This window comes from Grus americana, chromosome 1, assembly GCF_028858705.1.
Source record: "Grus americana isolate bGruAme1 chromosome 1, bGruAme1.mat, whole genome shotgun sequence".
In the NCBI taxonomy this organism is placed as follows: domain Eukaryota; kingdom Metazoa; phylum Chordata; class Aves; order Gruiformes; family Gruidae; genus Grus; species Grus americana.
Window position 1 is genome coordinate 48,595,485 of NC_072852.1, and position 25,357 is coordinate 48,620,841.

General features: G+C 47.1%; 1 protein-coding gene across 1 annotated transcript; it reads left to right on the forward strand.

Annotated features, from left to right (window-relative positions):
* The first annotated feature begins 1,033 nt into the window (after positions 1–1,033).
* LOC129201546 (uncharacterized) lies at positions 1,034–22,356 on the forward strand. Its single transcript, XM_054812994.1, has 17 exons — positions 1,034–1,309; positions 1,935–2,058; positions 3,283–3,447; positions 4,611–4,688; positions 4,805–4,918; positions 5,533–5,652; positions 6,927–7,034; positions 7,163–7,366; positions 16,768–16,932; positions 18,097–18,174; positions 18,291–18,404; positions 19,019–19,138; positions 20,410–20,517; positions 20,755–20,958; positions 21,384–21,473; positions 22,070–22,161; positions 22,294–22,356. Exons 1-17 carry the CDS (start codon positions 1,256–1,258, stop codon positions 22,354–22,356), a joined length of 2,001 nt encoding a protein of 666 aa, XP_054668969.1. The 5' UTR covers positions 1,034–1,255.
* Positions 22,357–25,357: the final 3,001 nt, after the last annotated feature.

Here is a 25,357-nt window from a genome sequence, read left to right on the forward strand (position 1 = left end):
CCTTCTTCTGTGCCTCACTGAGGCACAGCTACACAGCTAAGAAGAGCCCCTGTTTGGATAGCTCTTGGCAGCGTTAACACTTTCTTACTCGGGCTGCTCCTGCCCGCTGGCAGTTCATTATTCATGGCCCTCGCCTGCTTTCCGGCATGTTCCTTCCCCTGTGTGCCCCAGTCAGCTGTAGGGCTTACGGACCTGTGGGAGCCCCTTCACTCACATCGTTTCTCGCTTCACAGCTCTTCGGGCCATCTCCTGATACCTGAGTCACAAACAAATTGATCGGCTCCTCGAGAGACCTGAAGACTTCCAGTCATTTCAATGTCTCCGTGCTTCTCCCCCAGCTTGGGCATAACCACCGCTGAGCCAGCCTCGTACCATTTGTGCCCGTGGAGTCTCTGGCACCGGAAGTGTTCAGCTCCAAGTCACTGATGTCACTCAGTGTGGGAACTGTGACCCCCTGTCCTGGGGATCACAGCCTGCCTGACCGTTTTCCAGGACTGAAACTTCCTTTCCCCGCCTAGATATTGTCTGTTCAGAGGCAGCCTCGGACGGGAGCGAGAACAGAGGTCTTAATTAGGGACACAAGTGTACGCTCTTCTTTCTGCTTTAGCTGTGGCACTGGACATCATGGAAGCAAGAAAAAGCAATGAACCCCAACAACGTCAGCCGTTAACAGCTAGCAGTGTACTAACACGAAGCAGCAAGTTTCTCCATCCAAAGAAAGAGGTGCTGCAAGAAAAACATGGGCCAACAGGATTTTGGTTGAAAACCTAGTCAAAGGATAAGGATAAGCAAGAAGTTGGGTATTCTTGTAGCCCTGCCAAATGGGTTTGTTCCGGTTTACGTTAAAGAAACACCAGAAGGGGAGACCCTTTGAAACGGTCCGATTTTCCGTACTCTACTCTGAAGCAAGGGAGAGAGAGGAAGGTGTTCAAGCTGGACAGGCCACATAGCACCATCATGCTGATGTCACGAGCTGGAGGAGCAGTTGGGAGCTTTCGTAACGTAACATTCTATACCGGCTAGCAACTGCCTTCGTCCGTTCAGCAAGCCCGGAGAAGGTAGCAGCTCCTCCGTTCCAGCGTCTTTCGCCATCTGTTGGAGTTTTGTTTCCAAAAAGGTCTGAAGGTCCAGGTTTGGAAAGAGAACTACTGCTTTCAGGACACGATTACAAGTTGCCTGAATGTTGAGAGCTCTAACTTTTTCGTGTATGTTCTGCCAGCAGTAGGAGAGTGGAGGAGAAGCCCGAGAGCTGGAAATGGCCGCAGCTGGGAATGACCGCTCTTTCCATGTTTGTTCCCCCTACGCACAGGTAAATGCTGTAGATTGTAGAGTGGTTTGTACCCTTGATTCTCCTGACATATCCGTCTTGAAAGGGAGGGTGGTTACGTAAAGTTAGACGTCGCTATGCCACTCTGCGTGGGTCCTGGCCCCATCTGTAGATCAAACAGCTGATTTTCAGAAGCAGTGAGAAGAGCTCACGATCATCTAAACACCCAGCTGTCCCGACGACAGTCCAGAAGTGGCATGTTTTGGAGATGCTGCTCTGAGACCCAGCTGCTAACGTCTGGAACTGGGTGGAACTTCCCGTCACGTATTCAACTATTTTCAAGTGTGACTTTGATGTCCTTTAAAAAATGACATAGAAACTCATTAAGAAACCGCCGGTAACCCACGATACTGCACGCACTGCAGTACAGTAAGGAGACTGCTTTGCTCCTATTCTCATCTACAGACATCACGAAAGCTCCCTTGCCCTAGCTCAAGGTAACTTTAGAGTTACCTGGAGCTTAAGATAACTTTACATGTTCGAAAGTAGCAGCGCGTGGTCCCACAGAATCTTAGTCATATGTTCACAGCAGTACGCTGTATATGAATCCATTTAGTCCCGTTTTATTGCTGTACTGACAGTATCTGAAACCTCTTTTCTCCTGCAGCAGAAGTACAGCAACATCCCCTGTTTCTGGGAAAAACAACCATCAGGCTGCTTGAGGATCAGTTGCGCCTTCCATCACAGCAAACCTCGCAGCATAAATGGACTTTTTTTGCCGCCGAGTAACAGTGAGTAAAAATATTTTCTCAGCCGTTTGTCCAGTAGAGCTCTTAAGTAAGTGCACAAAAACGTCCTTCCAGCGCTTACGTAGCGTACGTGCAGGTGAAGAAATGTACCATGGCAAATCAATCAGGTATGATCCGCTATGCCGGCAAGTTGAAGGCAAAGAAAGGAATTGGATTGGCATTTGAATAGGGTTGCCATATGACTTTTTTTAGCTGTCTGCTTACGAATCTTTGTAACTATCGGTGACATGAAAGGTGAAGTCACAAAAGGCAGTTTAGGTTGCTAAGATCCATGGAGTAAAAATGTTGCCTTCCTTGGGTATTTGCTAGATGAAATCTCTCCAGGAGTGAAAATGGTTAGTGGGCAGGTAAGCACTTAAGAGAAATGAAAAGCAGCGTGTGTGGTTGGAGGGAGGAGGTTGTTAGGGCCACCAGCAGCAGTATCTGTTGATAGAGCACAACATGTTATATGGATGAGACACCCCTTGTAGAGACAACATCAGATTACAGTGCTGTGTGTGCAGATGTATTTCCAGTTTGTCGTTTGGAATAAATTAATAAATTAAATCAATAAATACATTACTAATGAAATGAATAAATAAAGGCTCTACCAAGTTAAGTGTTGTATCTTAATTTCTCTTGCACGAGATACAACAAATCTGGTCTGCAGGTGTGCTACTAAAATGCCTTTAACATGATACACATGCTGCTCATAGGCAAGCAAGAGATGCACAAGAATCTGGTTGAGTGTAAATTAATGTCATGAACTTCATATTCCTTCTCAAAATCTACACTTTGCACTTAGTAGAGAGAGTTGTGGTTCAGAAGATTTTGAGAGAAAAAATTGTCGACAAGCTAAAAATTGGTACTCCTGTGCTTAGCGTTGCTAAACTCTTCAAAATCGATGCCATGGCCTGCCTATTATTCAGCATGCTTAAAATATTTTCACAGGTGGGGTTCTAAACTCATTGACTCACTTCAGCCCCCGTATTACTAATCCCATGTTGTCCCATAGTGTAAATATCTGCCTGCTTTTTCAGACTTTCTGTACTTGGAAGACGCTCTTTTGCCGACCTCAGCAGAAGATTTTTCGGAAAAGGCACAATCCGTCTATTTAATGACTCCTTCAGTATGGCAATGATTTCAAGAAGATACCTGCTGGCCTGAACCTGGATTTGATCTTCCAGTTCCCTCCTAACAAAATGAATGTAATGTTCTTTCCTGCAGATGCCCCATTGCAACAAGGTGTCCAAGAAGGGATTCCGCACCCAGCCCATGGTCAAGAGTCACTCAGAAATCAAAAGAATATTTTACGACCAATTCACCCTCCACTGACTATACACCTCAACGATGAAGACGACGATGAGGACGATGATGAAGAGGAGGAGAACGGTAAACAATTTTTTCTTTCGTTTACCGGGGGGTAGAAGGGGGTTTTCCACTCTCGCAATGCACTTTGCAACTCGTTTATTAGCATAACCATCAAACCATCCTCTTTTGAGAAAAGAGGTCTTGACGGGTTTTTGACATAATCTCCAAACTATTGGAACTGGTAGTCACTCTTCAAAATTTCTCAAAATTTGGGGACAAAATGACAAGTTCAGGAGGTGGTACTTCTTCTCTGGGAAACAAACTTTTGAACAGGGGCTGTACACTCTCCTCACTGAAGGTGAAGTCACAGGTTGGTTTACAAAAGGTAGCTGTGTGACTTCCCCTTAAATACTTTGCTCAAAGTATTTACCTATTAAACTGTCTTTCTTTCAAGCCACGAGTTTTCTCACTTTTTCTCTGCCGATTCTCTCCCCCATCCCACCATGGAGGGCAGGTTTCTCATGCTGACTAGAAGCCTTGTTTCACTGATTTCCTAAACTCTGTAGGCGGTCTCATTTTACTACAGAAAGATATTCTTCAATCTAGCAAAGAGAATCCCCTCAAAACTCTTCATTAGTTTAACCGAGTGTGTATGTGTATACATTTATTGCTATATTAGATTTTATTTAGGTTTTGAAATGTAGTTAAACCGTTGACTGAGAGACTCCTTGGGAAGGAATGAACCGTGCAGTCCCAGGGGGTGAAAGCGAGAGACCGACCTGCTCTCATGCGTGCACTCCGCAAATTCCTGTGCTAGTTCTCAGGCCGCCCCAAGCTGCTTTTCACTTTCCCCCTGCCCTTCGGGGCTGCCTGTTAGCGCTTCCTAACTCGGTTTCAGTCCGAGTAAGCCACCTCAATTTAAACAGTATAAAAAGGAGGGCTTTGCTGATCTTAGCGGCCTTAACTGAGACAGACAAGGAGCACTCCCTTCACCAGCTCTGCCGGCAGACATTGCAGCAGAGGAACTTTGGGCAGAGCTTGTTGTATACGTGTTGGAACTGCAATTCCACTGCAGCTGGAAACTCCTGCTATTCAGGAATCATTTTTCTGTCCAGAATCAGAGGTTGCCGTCAGAAAAAAACAAACCCTGACCACAATGAAACTCACGTTGGTTTTTGACCATTAAGAATTGTTGAAGGTCTTTGTATAGATACCGCGTAACCTTTTAAAAATACTGCCTACAGGTGCTCCTGACTGGGTGCCTCAGACTGCTGCAGACCTTGAAGAGGAAAGAGCAATAAAGGAAATATGCTATCAATCTGGTAAGTAGGAAATCAGTCACTCTTTCCTAAACAGCAATATAGTCACTCTTTCCTAAACAGCAATACTGCCGATACAGTAAACATTGGGTTTTTTCCTCCCCTGGGGGTATGTTTAGGAGAGTATTACGGGATTCAGTACCCTCAGGAACACCAATCAACAAAAACTGTGTCTTCACCTCGGGAAAACGAGCTACTACCCTGGGAAGCTACCGAGCGAGACTTGCAGGCAGGCAAGTGCTTTTCATCTTCTGGGACATCGTTTACCACTTTTTAAATTACTGTTACAGGGAGAAACTACTCCATAGCTTGCCCCTCCTCCCCTCTTCTTTAATGTAGTGACAATGAAGGATAGCGTATTACAAAGAGCGTCAACAGACTTCACTACTTTTTCCCCATATACATGGGTAGTGTCACACACGTGGCGACTACCTGCGTCCACTGGCGAGGGAAAAGGTAGAAATGGGCTATTAAGCCTATGTCTACTTTCCTGAGACACACGACAGACGTGGTCTTCCCTACAATTTTTCCTCACGACCAAGATTTATGTCACCTCATTGAGATAGACTTAGACTATCGACAAGGAAATCAGTAACAAACAGGCAAATACAGGTTCTAATATAGGTCTGTCTTTAGAATTAGATACATTCAGAGAAAAGGATAGAGATGTTTCCCCAAAGCATTTCTTCCAGACAGTTCTCTGAGGTTTTTGGTACCACAATGACATGCATCTTGAAAATACCAGAAATTCAGTCAGATAGGATCACTGAGGGAGGAAGAGAATGGCAGCGCCATTCCCTGGGCTTACACACAAGCAGCTAAACCACTCTCTCTGTTGCCCTTCCAGGCGACGGTGATACAGTTCCTACAACATTTAAGAATGCAAAAGGAGAAGGAGAGAGCTCAGGAACGACAGTACCAGCAGAGACCATTCCCAGAACAGATCGTGGATCCTTTGAAAACGGAGGTAATACACTTTAGCATCAGCTTCTCTTTGCTGAACATCATGTGCTAAGTAAAAAAACCTGAACGTGCACGCATTAAGCTTCACCATTTTAGATCTGAGTTATTCTTTCTTTGTTATGTTCTAGAGACTCTTTCTCACGCTGCACCATTACCTATAACAATCAAAACCACTCTTTACCATTCTGCTTGGGTTAGCATCATTCTAGGAAAAAAAAATCCTCTATGCTGATTCCAATTGAATTTTTCCTGCTTAATTTTGGAAAAGAATTGCTTCTGTGAAGTTATAAAACAGACATGTCCGCAGTAGAATACCCTTACCACTAGGTACGTTGACATCGGAGCTAAAGCCAATGTGACAAGGTTGAAGCTTTGGCCGTTCACTGGTAGTGCTGCAATGCTCCTTGGCACCACGTCAGCAACGCCAGGTCAGCTGTTACAAGCATGCCTGGGCCCATGCTGTAAACTGTATCACCGATGTGCCTGAGGATTAAACTTATATCAAGTTATAAACTGAAGTTAGTTTGCATGCCACATCATTTCAGTTGTTCAGCTCGCAGGACAACACGTAGCTCAACTGACGATGCAGCCGAGCCAGAGGAAAAGCGTGCCTCATGTGCAGCACGTGAGAAATAAGCACCGGTAGGCAGGACCATGCTAATTAAGGTTCCTGGTTTGTTGCTAACTGAGTTACCTTGTAGCGACACACAGACCAGGGTTGTCACCCTATGCTCTGGAGTCCCTTTGCATTGGGTTCCCATTTAGATGGTACACTTTGACTTTGGAAAAGGATTTGTTCCCCCTGTGACACGCACATAAATTGCATGCAGCTTTTGATTCGCAGTGATTACAAACGCGTATGTGGATTAAAGCCAATGTTTGTACTTTTAAACTGTAAACCCAAAATACAGTATTCATGAAGATTTGCAAATTCATAATGAGAAGCATTCTAAGCCAGAAGCAGTCAAAGACATTGAACGAGTCCAACATCTTTGTGTTTATAGTCAATTTTTGAGTTTCCTTGCGAGATTTTGCAACGGTGAACTCTTCTAGAGGAACCATAACCGCTTCCGCTTTCCTTCTGAGGAACGGCACTTTTAACATGTACAGCCCAAGAAGACCTGTGTATGAAGTGGGAGATCTGCTTTAAAAAAAAAAACCAAAACCAAAAACCAAAAAAAATTCCCAAAAAACCCAACCAAACAAAAAAGCATTTTTGGAGGAGAAGATTGTGCCTGCTTTTGCAAAAAGTAAATATGCGCTATTTTAATCCCTCAGGAACCAATCGCATGGAGCGGGTAAAGAACTATCCCGGTAAAGAAGCAAAGGAGAAGCAATGGATTTCCGAGGGAGAAAGCAAGTCCCATAACACAGGAACAGGAAAAGGTATTTTGAGAAAACAGTTGGCTTATTCCTTCTTGTTTACTCAACTCACAGATGACTTGGCAGGACCTAGTTAATTTCTGTTCTTAGTGTCAGATAGGGACAGTCTGAGTTTGCTGCTTCTCTTTTAGGAATTCACACTCCAGACCCCAAAGCAAAACCACGTCGCCAACAAAGGGGTCAAAGTAAGGACGATGAAGCTGCTTCTGCTATTCCTCCAGTGAGAGAAACTAGAAGAGACACTTATTTCAGTTCTTCAGAACCTCGAAGATCAGCATATGTAGTCTACCGTACTGCCACCGTCACCCAAGAACCAAAGTGCAATGGACCGACAGGTGGGTTCCTGCTTACACAGGATCCTTAAATGTTAAGAAAGTGATTTCATCTTGCCCGTTTCAGTCACCTCTCTTAAGCTGGGCTGAATCTCCACCTAGAGGTGCCTCCCTGTCTTAATTGCCAATCAAAGGAGCCTCCTTCAGACACAGTAACCCCCACTTTCAGACAAATGAAGTGAAGCAAAAGGAATCCCAGCATCACCGCTTCGTCTCAGGGGCGAATAGTTGTGGGGTTTTTCTTTTTCTTTCATAGAGATTACAGAGAGAACATTCTCAATGCGAAGAACACATCTTATCAAATTTCCAGGTTGAGAAAGGATATAGCGTTTAAAGAAAAAAAAAAGAACCCCCCCCCCCCAAAAAAAAAGGCGATCACCATTTTTGTCGTAAAAACCACCATTAGCACTTTCGCTACCTTTCTTTTCAGCAGTACCTGAGCCGTATGCTGGGAAATGCTCCAAACAAAAGAATCAGCTTGACGCAAATAGAAGATTTTGGACCCAAACCGAAAGCTATGGTAAGACTCACAGGCTGTGTGCAAAAGGAAAAAATTAGGACTATTGTGGAATTAGTACTTTGAATTAATGGAATTAATCTGGAATTAACAGAAAACCAGAGTATTCATAATAATGATTTCTAACCGAGTTTTACAGAAAACTAGTCAGTCATTGGGCAGCATACTCTGACGCAAAATCAACCACCTAGTACAAAAACATAACACTGCCTTGCATCTAGCGCTTTCCCAAGCAGGGACAAAAAAGGAGACCGGATTGTGGAGTAGTCTAATCTAAAAGCAACTGATGCCTTTGGGCAGGTTGTCTACACAGGAACATTCACTTTGTCCAAGTCAAGGACGTCCGTGGCACAATCCGCCTCCTTTGGAAGATCCTGTGAGCCTGATGGAAACGCTGCGAGATTACAGATGATCTTTAGAGTTCTAGGGGCAAAATCTATATTTAATACTACCTTGTATTTCAGAGGTGGTGTCTGAGTCACCCAATGTATGCATTGATACTTCAGCTAATGTAATATTTAATTCGCATACCAGGCTAAGAGAGTCTTTCCCTATATTGCAGCTGAAATTAAGAAACAGTGCTTGTCTTTTTTCTACAGACAAATATACTTCAGGCTCTTACAATGCACCAACTTGGAGGAAAAGAAATCCACACCCTAAAACGTTCTCAAAGTCTAAAACAACCAGTCAGGTAACTGAGATTAGAACCTCTATCTTGCGTCTTCTGTTGGAAGTCTAATTCTTAACACCTTTTGAACAGAGCATAGACTTTCCCTCTAATAAGTGATGCACAACATGTTCTGCCTATCTATTTTGACAACAGAGCCAAGAAGACAGGGAAGTGAACAGGAAAGGAGAGCGATACATAGACAGGAGAAAGAGATGAAGCCAGTTCTTCGACTTACAAGAGCAATCGAAATTGAAATGCGGAAATTATCAGCCGGAAAATCCAAAGAGGACACAATTGCAAATTCCAAAAATAAGATGCAGGAAGTACACGACAATGTTTCAAAACTGATTGAAAACACAAAATATACGTTCTGTGTGATCACAGATCCACTAAGTTTAATTTGTTATGAAAATTTGACTGTTGAAATGACTTTTGCAGACGATGTTTTAAGGCATAATTTCTGAGATGAATAAATACTAGCACTTTTTCACTTTGCAGTTTCAGAGGTCTTTTAATGCAATGCATCTTCTCGTTTCCTCCCAACCTCCACACTTCTGTTACTCTTCCCCAAAGAAATTACACACCCTTTACTATACAAGTTCTAGTGTGCAAGGCAGAACTACCAACCGGACATTTTAGAACCAGAGTAGTTCCTTGACTGGCACCTTCACTGCAACCAACCTATAAACACCTACTATCTTTACGGTAACTACCACTTTGCGGTCAAGATGTTTAATGACAGGTGAAGTCACAACAGCTGTAATCCAATAGAGCACACAATAGAAGTGAAACCTAAGTGAAACAAGGCTTCTAGTCAGCACGAGAAACCTGCCCTCCACGGTGGGATGGGGGAGAGAATCGGAAGAGAAAAAGTGAGAAAACTCGGGGCTTGAAATAAAGACACGTTAATAGGTAAAACAAAAGCCACACGCGCAAGCAAAGCAAGACAAGGAAATGGCTCACCACTTCCCATCGGCAGGCAGGTGTTCAGCCATCCCCAGGAAAGCAGGGCTCCATCACGCGTTAACGGTGACTTGGGAAGAAAAAAATGCCACCGCTCTGAGTTTACCCCCTTTCTTCTTCTTCTTCTTCTTCTTCTTCCCAAAGCCCCTTATATGCTGAGCATGACCTCCTATGGTATGCAATATCCCTTTAGTCGGCTGGGGTCAGCCGTCCCGGCTGTGTCCCCTCCCAACTTCTTGTGCACCCCCAGCTACCCGCTGGTGGGGGGGGGTGAGAAGCAGAAAAGGCCTTGACGCTGCCTGAGCACTGCTCAGCAGTAACCAAAATATCCCAGTATTAGCAACACTGTTTTCAGCACAAATCCACAGCACAGCCCCACACTGTGCAGAAAAATAACTCTATCCTAGCCAAAACCTAGTGCAGGGAGGTCCCCTTACATGACCACCATCAGGATGGCATTGGTACTCAGAGCTGAACAACGAAGTTACTGACGTTTTGGCAATCGTTTCAGCTCTTCCATCCAGAACCCAAACACCCAGGGGAGAAAGTCACCCAGCCGACACACAGCAGTAGCTGCTGCTCCTGCTGCTGCTGCTGCTACTAAAACCGGGAAACACGACCCGCAGGCCCACAGCCAGACAGGTGAATGCCACCCCAATCACAACAAGAAATAACTGTGATTGGGCACCATGACTTACTGCTTTCACCTTGCTAAGTATTGCACCTCTTGCTGCCTCCGATGAATGCTTCTGTCATAAGTCCGATATTCCTCTGATCACCAAATAAAACTGTTGAAAGAAAAGAAAGAAAAGAAAGAAGAAAAATGGGAGCGCAGCTTATTTTTCCCCCACGAGGCTCACAAGCTCCCAGGGCCGTCATGTTGGAGCGGCCTCGTTCCTTGCCCTGGCTGTTCCCTACACTTGGAAAAAGCAAACGCAACCTCAGGGCCAACACCTGGGTGCACCTGGCAGGAAAGGAGGGGGACAGAGCTGAAACGGCCCCCAAACGACCTTCCTTTCCCGCCTTCTAGGGGGGAGCCCTACGGAAACCTCTACCGTGCCTTTCGCTCCAGACCTGCGGCGACACTTCCCGCCGCCTGGGTCTCCCCCTCCCCGCAGCCGGCCCGGGCCGGGCCGGGCGGACCTGGCACGGTCGGTGCTGCTGCCTGTCCCGGCCCCGCCGCCGGCACTGCGGCCCCGCCCGCCTCCCGCCCGGCCCCGTGCCGCCCCGGCCACCTGGCGCTCCCGCTTGGCCGACGGCTCCTCCTTCACCTCGGTCACGAACAGACACGGCACCTTCCGCTGCACCGCGCCCCGCCGGCTCATGGCCCCGGCCGGACGGCCGACCGCTCGCCGGGGACGGCGGGGCGGGGCGGGGCGCGGGGCGGTCGCCTCTCTCCAGCAGCCCTCAGCGAGGCGCTGGCTCCACCGCCCGGCGGGGCCCGGCCGCGGGCCTGGGGCAGCTCCGCTTTCCACAGCGGCGGCTCCCGCCGCGGCAGGGCCGCCCCGCCCCAGCTGTGCTCGGCGCCGGGCTGAGGCGGCCGCGTGGTGGCCCGGTGCGCGCCGCGGCGGCGGCCGTTAGCCGGTGGCGGTGCCGTTCCCCTGGCCGGGCAGCCTTTCCTCAGGCTGTCTTTTCTGCTTGCCGGGGTGCCGCGGGCCTGGGGCGTGGAGGCCCTGTCCCCAGGCTGGGTGCGGGGACCTCTCCGTGCCCGATTTGGCCTCCGTCAGGACAGCTGCCTCCTCTTGCTTGTTACCCAGGCTCTCCGCCTCGGTACACGGCCCTGGCCCCGTCTGTGGCGGGTTGACCCTGCCGGCACGCCAGGTGCCCACCAAAGCTGCTCTGTCACTCCCCTCCTCATTTAGGACCAAGCCAATCCCAGTGGGGTAATGAGAAATAAACCCGAAACCTTAAAACACCTTCCCCCGCCCCCCCTTCCGCCCAGGCTCAAGTTCTCACCTGCTTTTGCTCTACCTCCTCCCCGCGAGCGGTACAGGGGGACGGGGAGTCGGGGTTGCGCTCAGTTCATCCCATGTTCTCTCTGCCGCCCCTTCCTCTTCACGCTCTTCCCCTGCTCCAGCGTGGGGTCCCTTCCACAGGAGACAGGCATAGAATCACAGCTTGCTTTGGGTTGGAAGATCACCTAGTTCCAAGCCCCCTGCCATGGGCAGGGACACCCTCCACTAGACCACGTTGCCCAAAGGCCCATCCAACCTGGCCTTGAACACTTCCAGGGAGGGGGCATCCACAGCTTCTCTGGGCAACCTGTTCCAGTGCCTCACCACCCTCACAGTGAAGAATTTCTTTCTCATATCTAATCTAAGTCTACCCTCCTGCAGTTTAAACCCTTTAGCCGTCGCCCTGTCAGTACATGCCCTTGTAAACAGTCCCTCTCCAGCTTTCCTGTAGGCCCCCTTCAGGTACTGGAAGGCTGCTCTAAGGTCTCCCCAGAGCCTTCTCTTCTCCAGGCTGAACAACCCCACCTCTCCCAGCTGGTCTTCATAGGAGAGGGGCTCCAGCCCTCTGACCAGCTTTGTGGCCCTCCTCTGGACTCGCTCCAACAGCTCCATGTCCTTCTAATGTTGGGGCCCCCAGAGCTGGATGCAGTCCTCCAGGTGGGGTCTCACAAGAGCGGAGTAGAGGGGCAGAATCCCCTCCCTCGACCTGCTGGTCACACTTCTTTTGATGCAGCCCAGGATACGGTTGGCTTTCTGGGCCGCAAGCGCGCATCGCCGGCTCTTGTTGAGCTTCTCATCGATCAACACCCCCAAGTCCTTCTCCTCAGGGCTGCTCTCAATCCATTCTCCACTGCCCAGCCTGCAGCTGTGCTTGGGATCACCCCAACCCATGTGCGGGACCTTGCCCTTGGCCTTGTGAAACTTCACGTGGTTTGCACGGCCCCACCTCTCAAGCCTGTCAAGGTCCCTCTGGATGGCCCAGAGCTCCTTGTTCAGCCATGCAGGCCTCCTGGTGTTTTTGCCTGACTTCCTCTTTGTTGGGATGCATCGCTCCTGAGCTTGGAAGAGGTGATCCTTGAATGCTAAGCAGCTTTCTTGGGCCCCTCTTCCTTCCAGGGCTTTATCCCATGGTACGCTACCAAGCAGGTCCCTGAAGAGACCAAAGTCTGCTCTCCTGAAGTCCAGGGTAGGGAGCTTGCTGTGCGCCCTCCTCACTGCCCTGAGGATCTTGACCTCCACCCTCTCCTGGTCACTGCCGCCAAGGCTGCCCTTGAGCTTCACGTCTAAATCATCTAACAGTTTAGTAAAGAAAAAGGAATCAGCCAACTGTTTTCTCAAAATACCTTTGCCTGTTCCTGTCTTAGGGGAATTTCTTGGCTCCTCAGAAATCCATTTCTGCTCCTACCTGTCTATAGAGGGCCTCATCCGCTCAGTCTTCCTGGTCGGGTGGCCTGTAGCAGACCCCAGCTATAATGTCCCCTGTCCCAGCCCTCCCTTTAATGCTGACCCATAAGAGAGCACGGGCTCTCCACGGGGTCACAGCTGCCTTTGGGCATCCACCTTCTCCGGCACAGGGTCCTCCACGGGCTGCAGGTGGATGTCTGCTCCACCAACAACCTCCATGGGCTGTGGGGGGACAGCCTGCCTCACCGTGGTCCTCTCCATGGGCTGCAGGGAAATCTCTGCCCCAGTGCCCGGACCACCTCCTCCCCCTCCTTCCTCACTGACCTCGGTGCCTGCAGAGTTGTTCCCCTCACACATTCTCACTCCTCTCTCTGGCTGCCGTTGCCCAGCAGCCCTCTCCCCTCCTTAACAAAGTTCTCACAGAGGTGCTACCACCGTCGCTGATGGGCTCGGCCTTGGCCAGCAGTGAGTCTCTCTCAGAGCCGGCTGGCATTTGCTGTAGTGGACATGGGGGCAGCTTCTAGCAGCTTCTCACAGAAGCCACCCCTCTGGATCCCCGCTACCAAACCCGGGCCGTGCAAAGCCGGGACAGAATGAGTTCCTCCTGACTGTGCCTTCTTCTGTGCCTCACTGAGGCACAGCTACACAGCTAAGAAGAGCCCCTGTTTGGATAGCTCTTGGCAGCGTTAACACTTTCTTACTCGGGCTGCTCCTGCCCGCTGGCAGTTCATTATTCATGGCCCTCGCCTGCTTTCCGGCATGTTCCTTCCCCTGTGTGCCCCAGTCAGCTGTAGGGCTTACGGACCTGTGGGAGCCCCTTCACTCACATCGTTTCTCGCTTCACAGCTCTTCGGGCCATCTCCTGATACCTGAGTCACAAACAAATTGATCGGCTCCTCGAGAGACCTGAAGACTTCCAGTCATTTCAATGTCTCCGTGCTTCTCCCCCAGCTTGGGCATAACCACCGCTGAGCCAGCCTCGTACCATTTGTGCCCGTGGAGTCTCTGGCACCGGAAGTGTTCAGCTCCAAGTCACTGATGTCACTCAGTGTGGGAACTGTGACCCCCTGTCCTGGGGATCACAGCCTGCCTGACCGTTTTCCAGGACTGAAACTTCCTTTCCCCGCCTAGATATTGTCTGTTCAGAGGCAGCCTCGGACGGGAGCGAGAACAGAGGTCTTAATTAGGGACACAAGTGTACGCTCTTCTTTCTGCTTTAGCTGTGGCACTGGACATCATGGAAGCAAGAAAAAGCAATGAACCCCAACAACGTCAGCCGTTAACAGCTAGCAGTGTACTAACACGAAGCAGCAAGTTTCTCCATCCAAAGAAAGAGGTGCTGCAAGAAAAACATGGGCCAACAGGATTTTGGTTGAAAACCTAGTCAAAGGATAAGGATAAGCAAGAAGTTGGGTATTCTTGTAGCCCTGCCAAATGGGTTTGTTCCGGTTTACGTTAAAGAAACACCAGAAGGGGAGACCCTTTGAAACGGTCCGATTTTCCGTACTCTACTCTGAAGCAAGGGAGAGAGAGGAAGGTGTTCAAGCTGGACAGGCCACATAGCACCATCATGCTGATGTCACGAGCTGGAGGAGCAGTTGGGAGCTTTCGTAACGTAACATTCTATACCGGCTAGCAACTGCCTTCGTCCGTTCAGCAAGCCCGGAGAAGGTAGCAGCTCCTCCGTTCCAGCGTCTTTCGCCATCTGTTGGAGTTTTGTTTCCAAAAAGGTCTGAAGGTCCAGGTTTGGAAAGAGAACTACTGCTTTCAGGACACGATTACAAGTTGCCTGAATGTTGAGAGCTCTAACTTTTTCGTGTATGTTCTGCCAGCAGTAGGAGAGTGGAGGAGAAGCCCGAGAGCTGGAAATGGCCGCAGCTGGGAATGACCGCTCTTTCCATGTTTGTTCCCCCTACGCACAGGTAAATGCTGTAGATTGTAGAGTGGTTTGTACCCTTGATTCTCCTGACATATCCGTCTTGAAAGGGAGGGTGGTTACGTAAAGTTAGACGTCGCTATGCCACTCTGCGTGGGTCCTGGCCCCATCTGTAGATCAAACAGCTGATTTTCAGAAGCAGTGAGAAGAGCTCACGATCATCTAAACACCCAGCTGTCCCGACGACAGTCCAGAAGTGGCATGTTTTGGAGATGCTGCTCTGAGACCCAGCTGCTAACGTCTGGAACTGGGTGGAACTTCCCGTCACGTATTCAACTATTTTCAAGTGTGACTTTGATGTCCTTTAAAAAATGACATAGAAACTCATTAAGAAACCGCCGGTAACCCACGATACTGCACGCACTGCAGTACAGTAAGGAGACTGCTTTGCTCCTATTCTCATCTACAGACATCACGAAAGCTCCCTTGCCCTAGCTCAAGGTAACTTTAGAGTTACCTGGAGCTTAAGATAACTTTACATGTTCGAAAGTAGCAGCGCGTGGTCCCACAGAATCTTAGTCATATGTTCACAGCAGTACGCTGTATATGAATCCATTTAGTCCCGTTTTATTGCTGTACTGACAGTATCTGAAACCTCTTTTCTCCTGCAGCAGAAGTACAGCAACATCCCCTGTTTCTGGGAAAAACAACCATCAGGCTGCTTGAGGATCAGTTGCGCCTTCCATCACAGCAAACCTCGCAGCATAAATGGACTTTTTTTGCCGCCGAGTAACAGTGAGTAAAAATATTTTCTCAGCCGTTTGTCCAGTAGAGCTCTTAAGTAAGTGCACAAAAACGTCCTTCCAGCGCTTACGTAGCGTACGTGCAGGTGAAGAAATGTACCATGGCAAATCAATCAGGTATGATCCGCTATGCCGGCAAGTTGAAGGCAAAGAAAGGAATTGGATTGGCATTTGAATAGGGTTGCCATATGACTTTTTTTAGCTGTCTGCTTACGAATCTTTGTAACTATCGGTGACATGAAAGGTGAAGTCACAAAAGGCAGTTTAGGTTGCTAAGATCCATGGAGTAAAAATGTTGCCTTCCTTGGGTATTTGCTAGATGAAATCTCTCCAGGAGTGAAAATGGTTAGTGGGCAGGTAAGCACTTAAGAGAAATGAAAAGCAGCGTGTGTGGTTGGAGGGAGGAGGTTGTTAGGGCCACCAGCAGCAGTATCTGTTGATAGAGCACAACATGTTATATGGATGAGACACCCCTTGTAGAGACAACATCAGATTACAGTGCTGTGTGTGCAGATGTATTTCCAGTTTGTCGTTTGGAATAAATTAATAAATTAAATCAATAAATACATTACTAACGAAATGAATAAATAAAGGCTCTACCAAGTTAAGTGTTGTATCTTAATTTCTCTTGCACGAGATACAACAAATCTGGTCTGCAGGTGTGCTACTAAAATGCCTTTAACATGATACACATGCTGCTCATAGGCAAGCAAGAGATGCACAAGAATCTGGTTGAGTGTAAATTAATGTCATGAACTTCATATTCCTTCTCAAAATCTACACTTTGCACTTAGTAGAGAGAGTTGTGGTTCAGAAGATTTTGAGAGAAAAAATTGTCGACAAGCTAAAAATTGGTACTCCTGTGCTTAGCGTTGCTAAACTCTTCAAAATCGATGCCATGGCCTGCCTATTATTCAGCATGCTTAAAATATTTTCACAGGTGGGGTTCTAAACTCATTGACTCACTTCAGCCCCCGTATTACTAATCCCATGTTGTCCCATAGTGTAAATATCTGCCTGCTTTTTCAGACTTTCTGTACTTGGAAGACGCTCTTTTGCCGACCTCAGCAGAAGATTTTTCGGAAAAGGCACAATCCGTCTATTTAATGACTCCTTCAGTATGGCAATGATTTCAAGAAGATACCTGCTGGCCTGAACCTGGATTTGATCTTCCAGTTCCCTCCTAACAAAATGAATGTAATGTTCTTTCCTGCAGATGCCCCATTGCAACAAGGTGTCCAAGAAGGGATTCTGCACCCAGCCCATGGTCAAGAGTCACTCAGAAATCAAAAGAATATTTTACGACCAATTCACCCTCCACTGACTATACACCTCAACGATGAAGATGACGATGAGGACGATGATGAAGAGGAGGAGAACGGTAAACAATTTTTTCTTTCGTTTACCGGGGGGGTAGAAGGGGGTTTTCCACTCTCGCAATGCACTTTGCAACTCGTTTATTAGCATAACCATCAAACCATCCTCTTTTGAGAAAAGAGGTCTTGACGGGTTTTTGACATAATCTCCAAACTATTGGAACTGGTAGTCACTCTTCAAAATTTCTCAAAATTTGGGGACAAAATGACAAGTTCAGGAGGTGGTACTTCTTCTCTGGGAAACAAACTTTTGAACAGGGGCTGTACACTCTCCTCACTGAAGGTGAAGTCACAGGTTGGTTTACAAAAGGTAGCTGTGTGACTTCCCCTTAAATACTTTGCTCAAAGTATTTACCTATTAAACTGTCTTTCTTTCAAGCCACGAGTTTTCTCACTTTTTCTCTGCCGATTCTCTCCCCCATCCCACCATGGAGGGCAGGTTTCTCATGCTGACTAGAAGCCTTGTTTCACTGATTTCCTAAACTCTGTAGGCGGTCTCATTTTACTACAGAAAGATATTCTTCAATCTAGCAAAGAGAATCCCCTCAAAACTCTTCATTAGTTTAACCGAGTGTGTATGTGTATACATTTATTGCTATATTAGATTTTATTTAGGTTTTGAAATGTAGTTAAACCGTTGACTGAGAGACTCCTTGGGAAGGAATGAACCGTGCAGTCCCAGGGGGTGAAAGCGAGAGACCGACCTGCTCTCATGCGTGCACTCCGCAAATTCCTGTGCTAGTTCTCAGGCCGCCCCAAGCTGCTTTTCACTTTCCCCCTGCCCTTCGGGGCTGCCTGTTAGCACTTCCTAACTCGGTTTCAGTCCGAGTAAGCCACCTCAATTTAAACAGTATAAAAAGGAGGGCTTTGCTGATCTTAGCGGCCTTAACTGAGACAGACAAGGAGCACTCCCTTCACCAGCTCTGCCGGCAGACATTGCAGCAGAGGAACTTTGGGCAGAGCTTGTTGTATACGTGTTGGAACTGCAATTCCACTGCAGCTGGAAACTCCTGCTATTCAGGAATCATTTTTCTGTCCAGAATCAGAGGTTGCCGTCAGAAAAAAACAAACCCTGACCACAATGAAACTCACGTTGGTTTTTGACCATTAAGAATTGTTGAAGGTCTTTGTATAGATACCGCGTAACCTTTTAAAAATACTGCCTACAGGTGCTCCTGACTGGGTGCCTCAGACTGCTGCAGACCTTGAAGAGGAAAGAGCAATAAAGGAAATATGCTATCAATCTGGTAAGTAGGAAATCAGTCACTCTTTCCTAAACAGCAATATAGTCACTCTTTCCTAAACAGCAATACTGCCGATACAGTAAACATTGGGTTTTTTCCTCCCCTGGGGGTATGTTTAGGAGAGTATTACGGGATTCAGTACCCTCAGGAACACCAATCAACAAAAACTGTGTCTTCACCTCGGGAAAACGAGCTACTACCCTGGGAAGCTACCGAGCGAGACTTGCAGGCAGGCAAGTGCTTTTCATCTTCTGGGACATCGTTTACCACTTTTTAAATTACTGTTACAGGGAGAAACTACTCCATAGCTTGCCCCTCCTCCCCTCTTCTTTAATGTAGTGACAATGAAGGATAGCGTATTACAAAGAGCGTCAACAGACTTCACTACTTTTTCCCTATATACATGGGTAGTGTCACACACGTGGCGACTACCTGCGTCCACTGGCGAGGGAAAAGGTAGAAATGGGCTATTAAGCCTATGTCTACTTTCCTGAGACACACGACAGACGTGGTCTTCCCTACAATTTTTCCTCACGACCAAGATTTATGTCACCTCATTGAGATATACTTAGACTATCGACAAGGAAATCAGTAACAAACAGGCAAATACAGGTTCTAATATAGGTCTGTCTTTAGAATTAGATACATTCAGAGAAAAGGATAGAGATGTTTCCCCAAAGCATTTCTTCCAGACAGTTCTCTGAGGTTTTTGGTACCACAATGACATGCATCTTCAAAATACCAGAAATTCAGTCAGATAGGATCACTGAGGGAGGAAGAGAATGGCAGCGCCATTCCCCGGGCTTACACACAAGCAGCTAAACCACTCTCTCTGTTGCCCTTCCAGGTGACGGTGATACAGTTCCTACAACATTTAAGAATGCAAAAGGAGAAGGAGAGAGCTCAGGAACGACAGTACCAGCAGAGACCATTCCCAGAACAGATCGTGGATCCTTTGAAAACGGAGGTAATACACTTTAGCATCAGCTTCTCTTTGCTGAACATCATGTGCTAAGTAAAAAAACCTGAACGTGCACGCATTAAGCTTCATCATTTTAGATCTGAGTTATTCTTTCTTTGTTATGTTCTAGAGACTCTTTCTCACGCTGCAGCATTACCTATAACAATCAAAAACACTCTTTACCATTCTGCTTGGGTTAGCATCATTCTAGGAAAAAAAAATCCTCTATGCTGATTCCAATTGAATTTTTCCTGCTTAATTTTGGAAAAGAATTGCTTCTGTGAAGTTATAAAACAGACATGTCCGCAGTAGAATACCCTTACCACTAGGTACGTTGACATCGGAGCTAAAGCCAATGTGACAAGGTTGAAGCTTTGGCCGTTCACTGGTAGTGCTGCAATGCTCCTTGGCACCACGTCAGCAACGCCAGGTCAGCTGTTACAAGCATGCCTGGGCCCATGCTGTAAACTGTATCACCGATGTGCCTGAGGATTAAACTTATATCAAGTTATAAACTGAAGTTAGTTTGCATGCCACATCATTTCAGTTGTTCAGCTCGCAGGACAACACGTAGCTCAACTGACGATGCAGCCGAGCCAGAGGAAAAGCGTGCCTCATGTGCAGCACGTGAGAAATAAGCACCGGTAGGCAGGACCATGCTAATTAAGGTTCCTGGTTTGTTGCTAACTGAGTTACCTTGTAGCGACACACAGACCAGGGTTGTCACCCTATGCTCTGGAGTCCCTTTGCATTGGGTTCCCATTTAGATGGTACACTTTGACTTTGGAAAAGGATTTGTTCCCCCTGTGACACGCACATAAATTGCATGCAGCTTTTGATTCGCAGTGATTACAAACGCGTATGTGGATTAAAGCCAATGTTTGTACTTTTAAACTGTAAACCCAAAATACAGTATTCATGAAGATTTGCAAATTCATAATGAGAAGCATTCTAAGCCAGAAGCGGTCAAAGACATTGAATGAGTCCAACATCTTTGTGTTTATAGTCAATTTTTGAGTTTCCTTGCGAGATTTTGCAACCGTGAACTCTTCTAGAGGAACCATAACCGCTTGCGCTTTCCTTCTGAGGAACGGCACTTTTAACATGTACAGCCCAAGAAGACCTGTGTATGAAGTGGGAGATCTGCTTTAAAAAAAACCAAAACCAAAAACCAAAAAAAATTCCCAAAAAACCCAACCAAACAAAAAAGCATTTTTGGAGGAGAAGATTGTGCCTGCTTTTGCAAAAAGTAAATATGCGCTATTTTAATCCCTCAGGAACCAATCGCATGGAGCGGGTAAAGAACTATCCCGGTAAAGAAGCAAAGGAGAAGCAATGGATTTCCGAGGGAGAAAGCAAGTCCCATAACACAGGAACAGGAAAAGGTATTTTGAGAAAACAGTTGGCTTATTCCTTCTTGTTTACTCAACTCACAGATGACTTGGCAGGACCTAGTTAATTTCTGTTCTTAGTGTCAGATAGGGACAGTCCATATTTGGATTGGACTAGCCACAAAGAGCATTTGCTTTATCTAGGCCTTCCAGCCTCCGGCCTCCTGCAACATGTCCAATTTTGAAGGAATAGCCCAGCATTTTGGTCTGAGTTTGCTGCTTCTCTTTTAGGAATTCACACTCCAGACCCCAAAGCAAAACCACGTCGCCAACAAAGGGGTCAAAGTAAGGACGATGAAGCTGCTTCTGCTATTCCTCCAGTGAGAGAAACTGGAAGAGACACTTATTTCAGTTCTTCAGAACCTCGAAGATCAGCATATGTAGTCTACCGTACTGCCACCGTCACCCAAGAACCAAAGTGCAGTGGACCGACAGGTGGGTTCCTGCTTACACAGGATCCTTAAACGTTAAGAAAGTGATTTCATCTTGCCCGTTTCAGTCACCTCTCTTAAGCTGGGCTGAATCTCCACCTAGAGGTGCCTCCCTGTCTTAATTGCCAATCAAAGGAACCTCCTTCAGACACAGTAACCCCCACTTTCAGACAAATGAAGTGAAGCAAAAGGAATCCCAGCATCACCGCTTCGTCTCAGGGGCGAATAGTTGTGGGGTTTTTCTTTTTCTTTCATAGAGATTACAGAGAGAACATTCTCAATGAGAAGACTACATCTTATCAAATTTCCAGGTTGAGAAAGGATATAGCGTTTAAAAAAAAAAGAAAAAAACAACCCCCCCCAAAAAAAGGCGATCACCATTTTTGTCGTAAAAACCACCATTAGCACTTTCGCTACCTTTCTTTTCAGCAGTACCTGAGCCGTATGCTGGGAAACGCTCCAAACCAAAGAATCAGCTTGACGCAAATAGAAGATTTTGGACCCAAACCGAAAGCTATGGTAAGACTCACAGGCTGTGTGCAAAAGGAAAAATTTAGGACTATTGTGGAATTAGTACTTTGAATTAATGGAATTAATCTGGAATTAACAGAAAACCAGAGTATTCATAATAACGATTTCTAACCGAGTTTTACAGAAAACTAGTCAGTCATTGGGCAGCATACTCTGACGCAAAATCAACCACCTAGTACAAAAACATAACACTGCCTTGCATCTAGCGCTTTCCCAAGCAGGGACAAAAAAGGAGACCGGATTGTGGAGTAGTCTAATCTAAAAGCAACTGATGCCTTTGGGCAGGTTGTCTACACAGGAACATTCACTTTGTCCAAGTCAAGGATGTCCGTGGCACAATCCGCCTCCTTTGGAAGATCCTGTGAGCCTGATGGAAACGCTGCGAGATTACAGATGATCTTTAGAGTTCTAGAGGCAAAATCTATATTTAATACTACCTTGTATTTCAGAGGTGGTGTCTGAGTCACCCAATGTATGCATTGATACTTCAGCTAATGTAATATTTAATTTGCATACCAGGCTAAGAGAGTCTTTCCCTATATTGCAGCTGAAATTAAGAAACAGTGCTTGTCTTTTTTCTACAGACAAATATACTTCAGGCTCTTACAATGCACCAACTTGGAGGAAAAGAAATCCACACCCTAAAACGTTCTCAAAGTCTAAAACAACCAGTCAGGTAACTGAGATTAGAACCTCTATCTTGCGTCTTCTGTTGGAAGTCTAATTCTTAACACCTTTTGAACAGAGCATAGACTTTCCCTCTAATAAGTGATGCACAACATGTTCTGCCTATCTATTTTGACAACAGAGCCAAGAAGACAGGGAAGTGAACAGGAAAGGAGAGCGATACATAGACAGGAGAAAGAGATGAAGCCAGTTCTTCGACTTACAAGAGCAATCGAAATTGAAATGCGGAAATTATCAGCTGGAAAATCCAAAGAGGACACAATTGCAAATTCCAAAAATAAGATGCAGGAAGTACACGACAATGTTTCAAAACTGATTGAAAACACAAAATATACGTTCTGTGTGATCACAGATCCACTAAGTTTAATTTGTTATGAAAATTTGACTGTTGAAATGACTTTTGCAGACGATGTTTTAAGGCATAATTTCTGAGATGAATAAATACTAGCACTTTTTCACTTTGCAGTTTCAGAGGTCTTTAAATGCAATGCATCTTCTCGTTTCCTCCCAACCTCCACACTTCTGTTACTCTTCCCCAAAGAAATTACACACCCTTTACTATACAAGTTCTAGTGTGCAAGGCAGAACTACCAACCGGACATTTTAGAACCAGAGTAGTTCCTTGACCGCCACCTTCACTGCAACCAACCTATAAACACCTACTATCTTTACGGTAACTACCACTTTGCGGTCAAGATGTTTAATGACAGGTGAAGTCACAACAGCTGTAATCCAATAGAGCACAAATAGAAGTGAAAACTAAGTGAAACAAGGCTTCTAGTCAGCACGAGAAACCTGCCCTCCACGGTGGGATGGGGGAGAGAATCGGAAGAGAAAAAGTGAGAAAACTCGGGGCTTGAAATAAAGACACTTTAATAGGTAAAACAAAAGCCACACGCGCAAGCAAAGCAAGACAAGGAAATGGCTCACCACTTCCCATCGGCAGGCAGGTGTTCAGCCATCCCCAGGAAAGCAGGGCTCCATCACGCGTTAATGGTGACTTGGGTAGAAAAAAACTCCACCGCTCTGAGTTTACCCCCTTTCTTCTTCTTCTTCTTCTCTTCTTCTTCTTCTTCTTCTTCTTCTTCTTCTTCTTCTTCTTCTTCTTCTTCTTCTTCTTCTTCTTCTTCTTCTTCTTCTTCTTCTTCTTCTTCCCAAAGCCCCTTATATGCTGAGCATGACCTCCTATGGTATGCAATATCCCTTTAGTCGGCTGGGGTCAGCCGTCCCGGCTGTGTCCCCTCCCAACTTCTTGTGCACACCCAGCTACTCGCTGGTGGGGGGGGGGTGAGAAGCAGAAAAGGCCTTGACGCTGCCTGCGCACTGCTCAGCAGTAACCAAAATATCCCGGTATTAGCAACACTGTTTTCAGCACAAATCCACAGCACAGCCCCACACTGTGCAGAAAAATAACTCTATCCTAGCCAAAACCTAGTGCAGGGAGGTCCCCTTACATGACCACCATCAGGATGGCATTGGTACTCAGAGCTGAACAACGAAGTTACTGACGTTTTGGCAATCGTTTCAGCTCTTCCATCCAGAACCCAAACACCCAGGGGAGAAAGTCACCCAGCCGACACACAGCAGTAGCTGCTGCTCCTGCTGCTGCTGCTGCTACTAAAACCGGGAAACACGACCCGCAGGCCCACAGCCAGACAGGTGAATGCCACCCCAATCACAACAAGAAATAACTGTGATTGGGCACCATGACTTACTACTTTCACCTTGCGAAGTATTGCACCTCTTGCTGCCTCCGATGAATGCTTCTGTCATAAGTCCGATATTCCTCTGATCACCAAATAAAACTGTTGAAAGAAAAGAAAGAAAAGAAAGAAGAAAAATGAGAGCGCAGCTTATTTTTCCCCCACGAGGCTCACAAGCTCCCAGTGCCGTCATGTTGGAGCGGCCTCGTTCCTTGCCCTGGCTGTTCCCTACACTTGGAAAAAGCAAACGCAACCTCAGGGCCAACACCTGGGTGCACCTGGCAGGAAAGGAGGGGGACAGAGCTGAAACGGCCCCCAAACGACCTTCCTTTCCCGCCTTCCAGGGGGGAGCCCTACGGAAACCTCTACCGTGCCTTTCGCTCCAGACCTGCAGCGACACTTCCCGCCGCCCGGGTCTCCCCCTCCCTGCAGCCAGGCCTCACTGAGGCACAGCTACACAGCTAAGAAGAGCCCCTGTTTGGATAGCTCTTGGCAGCGTTAACACTTTCTTACTCGGGCTGCTCCTGCCCGCTGGCAGTTCATTATTCATGGCCCTCGCCTGCTTTCCGGCATGTTCCTTCCCCTGTGTGCCCCAGTCAGCTGTAGGGCTTACGGACCTGTGGGAGCCCTTTCACTCACATCATTTCTTGCTTCACAGCTCTTCGGGCCATCTCCTGATACCTGAGTCACAAACACATTGATCGGCTCCTCGAGAGACCTGAAGACTTCCAGTCATTTCAATGTCTCCGTGCTTCTCCCCCAGCTTGGGCATAACCACCGCTGAGCCAGCCTCATACCATTTGTGCCCGTGGAGTCTCTGGCACCTGAAGCGTTCAGCTCCAAGTCACTGATGTCACTCAGTGTGGGAACTGTGACCCCCTGTCCTGGGGATCACAGCCTGCCTGACCGTTTTCCAGGACTGAAACTTCCTTTCCCCGCCTAGATATTGTCTGTTCAGAGGCAGCCTCGGACGGGAGCGAGAACAGAGGTCTTAATTAGGGACACAAGTGTACGCTCTTCTTTCTGCTTTAGCTGTGGCACTGGACATCATGGAAGCAAGAAAAAGCAATGAACCCCAACAACGTCAGCCGTTAACAGCTAGCAGTGTACTAACACGAAGCAGCAAGTTTCTCCATCCAAAGAAAGAGGTGCTGCAAGAAAAACATGGGCCAACAGGATTTTGGTTGAAAAACTAGTCAAAGGATAAGGATAAGCAAGAAGTTGGGTATTCTTGTAGCCCTGCCAAATGGGTTTGTTCCGGTTTACGTTAAAGAAACACCAGAAGGGGAGACCCTTTGAAACGGTCCGATTTTCCGTACTCTACTCTGAAGCAAGGGAGAGAGAGGAAGGTGTTCAAGCTGGACAGGCCACATAGCACCATCATGCTGATGTCACGAGCTGGAGGAGCAGTTGGGAGCTTTCGTAACGTAACATTCTATACCGGCTAGCAACTGCCTTCGTTGGTTCAGCAAGCCCAGAGAA